This window comes from Cicer arietinum, chromosome 6 (genome assembly GCF_000331145.2).
Source record: "Cicer arietinum cultivar CDC Frontier isolate Library 1 chromosome 6, Cicar.CDCFrontier_v2.0, whole genome shotgun sequence".
NCBI lineage: Eukaryota > Viridiplantae > Streptophyta > Magnoliopsida > Fabales > Fabaceae > Cicer > Cicer arietinum.
This window is the reverse complement of record NC_021165.2, coordinates 18,835,222-18,841,092: the sequence shown is the minus strand read 5'-3', so window position 1 is coordinate 18,841,092 and position 5,871 is coordinate 18,835,222. Positions and strand designations below refer to the sequence as shown.

The window sequence follows — 5,871 nt, the reverse complement described above, 5'->3', positions numbered from 1 at the left end:
TTTTACATTGTGACCCAATATGCCAGCAACAAGATTAATAGAAGAAAAAAGAGTGAAGAAATGTGTCATATAAGTATTATACCTTTTCTTTCTTTTCATTATAAAATATATACATAGTTTATAGACATATTTTCTCCTGAGAGGTACTTTGTTGAATATGTAAATATTATTACTAAAAGATCATCTTCATAGTACTTAAAAGCTTGAACTGCAATTTAAATCTATTTCTGATGAACATGAATCAATATCCCTCTCATATTTGCTGTTTAAGTCAAGCATTTGTGACAACTCAAATTTCCTCAATTTTTTAGCACATCTTTTTCCTTCTGGTTGATCAACACAACTATCATCAAAATCAGTTTCTGCACTTCTCTTTCTCCCACTACCTTCATCTTCTGGATGAATGGCCAATAGTGGCAATTCAACTGAAACACTATTACAATTTGGAATATTCTCTGCCTCATTTATGAAATGTTTTTCATCTTTTCTCTCAGAACTTTCAGATGATGTCAAAGAACTTTCCAAAGAACACATAGTTCCTCTATTTTGTTTCCTTTCCCCAAAGTTCAAACTCAAACCTCTTGTTTCTGTTAGTTCTGAAATAGGAGAACTAGGACATGCATTGTTGATTATTGATAATAATTGAGAAAGTTCAGCTTTAGCATGCTCTACGCCGACCGTCGAAGAAGAACTGTATCCTGCAAGTGCTTCTTGTGCTTTCATTAGTACTGATTGTAAGTACTTTCCTTGAGCTTCAATTCTAAATTGCAAATGTTTCTGCACCTGAAAACATGTTCCAAATTCATTAACATGTCCTTATGCATCAACTTGAATCTAGAATATAGAAATGAGTATGTATAGATCAAGATCATAATTTATAAGTGCTACCTCAATTTGTTCATATAGTTTCTTTTGTACTTCCATTTGTATTTGGAGAGCCTCAGAAATCTTCAAGCTTCTAATAAACACATAACATTTTATCAATAAAATTTGTAGGCAATAGACACTCAAATATTTGTTCAATTTTAAACTAACTATTACTCGCTGGTTTGATTCTGATTTTCAACACTGATTTCCCTGCTGCATTGACTATCACTGCTCTGGATCTCTACGTAATCTGCGATGGAAGAATTCAAGATTATACCAAATCAGAAAACTACTAATCATTGTATTGCTGTTAGAATGAACATACAAAAACTCACCTTGTTTGTTGTCAGAACAGGTTTCTAGCAGTTGGCTTTTGCCAAGTCTATATTTCTGTAATAACAGAAAAACAAATAAACTCAAAATTATTTTTGGATTCAGTGTAGGCAACAAATTTCATTACAATAATACAAAATGGAAAATACCTGTAAATGGCTCTTGAGATGGTACAAAGTCAGTCCCGGAATCCCCATCGCCCTCATCAGACTTTTTGGGGTAGCTTCTGCCACATGCACAGTATGAAAAATACATTAGTTAAATATTTCACGAATCGAAGTGAGAAAGACTGAATCACAAAATAGTACAGTAATTTTGTAAGTTTTGTACCACACTTACTTTCTGCACCTCCTAGCTGGTGAATTGCCTCAGCAAATCGTTGGTGAAGTTCAGGAGTCCATTTTAGCCTAGGCTTAGCATCGGTAGAAAGAACCAAACGCATACTTTGGTTTTGCACATTTTTCTGATCCATTTGCTTTATTTGGAAGAGTTACTTGTAATGGAGATTGAAACATAAATATACTTTTGAATGCTTTAATATGTGGCAACTATAGTTTTATTTATAATTTGGAGTAGTTGTTGTGATGTTGTTTGATCTCACTCCATATAAGGAAGCATGAGTGGGGTTATGTTGGGGGAATATATGCCATGAGCTGTAATGTATCTCTCATCCCATTTCATACCCACTTTTTCTTTTTAATTTTTTAATTTTTTTTTTCTCTTACTCTTTCTTCTTTGACTTCAAAGGTGGAGAGAATCTTTGATACAGCAAAAAAAATTGAAAGGAAAACAGCGAGTCTTAAAAGGAGAGAAAATTAAAAATAAAAGGAAAAGTGTATAATTTGTTTTTATCTTGCTGTTTTCCCACTTCCCCTCTATTGCTAAGGTTGATTCCTTACTGAATTGGGTAGGCCCACCATAATGAATAATGGATCCAACTTTCTTAATGCTATGAGAAACTTTCAGGTAAATTAAAAATAAATAAATATGTATATTATATGATGGGAATGCTATATTATGGATATGTGCTTGTTTGTTGTGATTGAAAATGTAAACTAAATTAATCAATCTTTCTTTCAAATTTTCTTTCCCTTTTTAACAACTTTAATTTTTAGTTTTCTTTTTATGATGTGTGTGGCATTGCAATTGGCAGATTCTTTTTGTTCTTTGTAGGGAGGGAGGAATCAAAGAATCTATGATTAGATTTTTGGACCCAGAGCCTCCATGTTTTCTTTAAAGAAAAGTATGATAGAAGGAAAAAAAAAACTAATCAAGCATGTCAAGAGATAAAGTTGTACCTCATATCAAAACGACACCAACAAATTATGTGTCCATTCAAGACATCGAGCATGTGATAATTTCTTAGATTATCCTAACAAATAAATTTTCAACCCCACAATTTAGTCATAACTAAGCACCAACCTATCAATCATTAGATTAGGGTGATTCATTTATATAACCCAACAATTTAATTTCGATCAAGAGATGAATTAAACATGGTTGATAAGAGAGTACTAGCAATAGTATATGGTTAATTTTTATAAATGAAATATTATAATATGATGGTAAGAATACACGGAATATGTGGGTATGCACTTTTCTTTGCATTATGAAAGCAATCTATCTACATAGCTCACTCACTTTGGACAAAAGTCTCAAAGAAATTATTCGAAAGAGAATATTTGCTTTAATGGTGTAATCAATATCCAAGATAGAGAGATAAAAGAAAATTTCACCAAAAAATTAAAAGAAGAAAAAAGGAAAAGGAAGAGTATAATGGCCAACAACATATCTTAAAAAAGCCAATTCGATCAAAGTCTCTCTTCACATTTCTTGGGTTGCGGTTTAGAGTTGGAACACTAGAATCAAAATTCAATGATTGGTCTTCGAAACACTGCCATTATACAACACCGTGTATTCCCAGCTAGTCTCTTTCAAATGTTGAACAATTGTTCATGATTTCAAACTGAACAAAATCATATCCCCAAATTAATTTGGGGGACTAGCTATACTTAATTAACTTTTACAACATGAATATATAGTATGATTTACATTTTCGTATATTTTTCCATCATTTTATATGATGAGCTCAAGTTGCTTAAATTGTGTAACTAGTGGTACCGTGTAGTCTCCAATTTTCACTATTAAGTTGCTTTTAACTAGTGGTACTTTAAGGATTTTTTATTTAGTTAAAAATTTATTAAAAAATTTCTTCCAAGCATGCAGTTTCCCTGCCGCCCATTCGACAAAAATTATAAAAATAAAAATAAAATAATAATTTTGTTTTGAAAAGAGAAAAATTTGAATACATAATTTTCCAAAGACACAAACACTTGTTAGCATTTTTTTTTATAAGGATAAAATCATGTTTTTTATATAACAATAATATGTTAAATACAACTAAAAAAGTTGATACAAATATGAAAATAAGGTAAAGATGTACCTACCCTTGGTAAACACATATTTGCTAAACTTAAACCTATTACTTAATTTGTTATATTTTTACATAAACAAAAGTAAATTGCTTCAAATGCTTGTTTCTTCTTCCCTAGCTTCCCATTTATTTTTGTCAAAAAAAAACTTTTCCATTTATTTCTTTTTCTACGCTTTAATTGTAATCGGATGTGTTTCATGATCGAGAGATGCAATTTATCAGGATAAGAAAATCACAAAGGAGTCACAAACAAGAAACTAATCAATAAGAAATCATGGATAACCATACATGACTAATTTATTGCTTTAAATTTGTCACATAACTCGTGATGAGTCAATTTTTTTGTGATTCAAAATATTTTTGTCCACGATCATAGGCAGTAGTTATAGGAAAGTCTTAGTATATTATATATGGCATTGGACTGTATCATGATATTCTTACACTACAATTGTCTCTGAAATAATATATATATATATTATTCCAAAATGATGTATTTGATAGTTTGAATACACGCAATACAAACTCATTTATTCTTCAAAGCTTTCAAGAATACTTTGAGCATCTTGTCAGATGCCTTTACACAAATACACGCAAATCTGTTTTTTTATTCCATGTCTCTTGATCGATCTTTTTAGCTATTTAAACATATATATTATTCATGGTCAATCACACTACAATATATAAACCACACTGATATTTTTTCTTTCAATATTACGTAAAAAAATCATCTCCTAGATTTAGGATAGCCGGCTTAGGAGATAAAAGATCTCTCAATATAGTATAAGAACAAATGGTTTTTTATTTTTATTTTAATATTGCTCAACAATGTTAAATTCTTTGGAAAATGTTTGATGTACATTTTTACATCTTGAAAGAAAAAGAAATAGAAGAATTAACGTGATATTTTGGTGATGTGATAAAAAGAAAGATAGAGAGAGAAAATAAAATGATAAATGAATGTATAAAATTTCTTTTTTAAAAGAATAGATAGATAGATAGATAAAAATTGGGGATGTACAAATACAAGGGTGAAAATTTTCTAAGGATTCTTGTGGGCTATGTTAATTAATTGTGATTTTCTGCTTATCAAAATGAAATAATGTTATGAACAAATTAATTATGCTGAGACCTTACTATAATATTGTGATAAATTGGTATTGGGTTTTGGACGCCTAATAGTAGTATTAACCAATGTGGGAGACAAGGTCTTAACTTTTAGGCCCTATACTAAGATTTTGGAGCGTGTGATCAGACAAAGGAATGCTTTGCTTCTTGAATTTCAAGAGATGTAGGAGTAGGACATAAGGGTAGTTCTCTGTAACCTTAAATAGTCTTTAACGAGTGTGTTTGTGTTCTAAATTTATATAATTAATCATCAATCAATTTGTTTTATATATATAATGAATCATATCTATTCTTACTCCAAAGTCTTTTTTTCCAATATCGTACTAACCTCACTTTTAATTCTTAGTCTATGTTTAGTTTAACGATGTGGCTAACAAAATCACTGTGATTTTGTAGAAATATATACTACAATTTTTACAAAATCACAATAATTCACCGTAATTTTATCAATCTTAGAATAAAATCAAATATTATCTTTATTAGATAATTTTTTAAAATAATTTTATCATAAAAATTATATTATAAAAGCATACCGTAATGAAATTACAGGGTTTTGAACCAAGGAACCCAATGCAGTAGTTATGGTTTTTAACCAGTGGGATACAAACAATGCTTGTTTAATATATCTGTTTTATATCATATTTAAACTTTCTACTATTTCCTTTTTCTGGTTATTTTGAGCAATTTTATGATAATTTTTTTTTATCATTGGACTATTTCTTAAAGTAGATAGTTTTGTTATTCTCATATAATTGAACTTTTATGTCTAGTGATCTTTATAATTTTGATTAGTTTTAGAATTAGGCACATCATCTATAATTAATTAAAAATATATATTAAGGGTTTGTTTGATTGTGTTTTGCTTTTTAGTTTTTGAAAATTATTTTATAAATAATTTTTAGAAAACTGGTTTTAAAAAGAAAATTAAAAAAAAAATCTGTTTGACAACTCCAATTTTTAAAACAGTTTTTGATTAAAGAGTTAAAAAAACTGAAAAATGAAAAGTAAAACACAATTTATCTGTTTTGCTTTTTTAGTTTTAAAAAGTATAATATTAAAAATAGTTTTACAAAACAGTTTTTAAAAACAAGTACACCAAACAAGTTTTTTAA

At 29.0% G+C, this 5,871-nt stretch overlaps 1 protein-coding gene across 2 annotated transcripts; it reads right to left on the bottom strand.

Moving 5' to 3' along the window:
* Positions 1 to 53: 53 nt before the first annotated feature.
* On the bottom strand, positions 54 to 1,883 carry LOC101511361 (myb family transcription factor PHL8-like). 2 transcript variants are annotated; one of them, XM_073369906.1, is made up of 6 exons: positions 1,531 to 1,883; positions 1,350 to 1,426; positions 1,203 to 1,257; positions 1,042 to 1,117; positions 889 to 958; positions 54 to 783 (listed from the first exon to the last, which is right to left on the bottom strand). In XM_073369906.1, the coding sequence occupies exons 1-6, from the start codon at positions 1,670 to 1,672 to the stop codon at positions 196 to 198; spliced, it is 1,008 nt and encodes a 335-aa protein (XP_073226007.1). In that variant the 5' UTR covers positions 1,673 to 1,883; the 3' UTR covers positions 54 to 195. The 2 variants fall into 2 exon arrangements, with proteins under 2 accessions (XP_073226007.1, XP_004505417.1); XM_004505360.4 differs by having other exon boundaries at positions 1,540 to 1,869.
* Between the last annotated feature and the right edge of the window lie 3,988 nt (positions 1,884 to 5,871).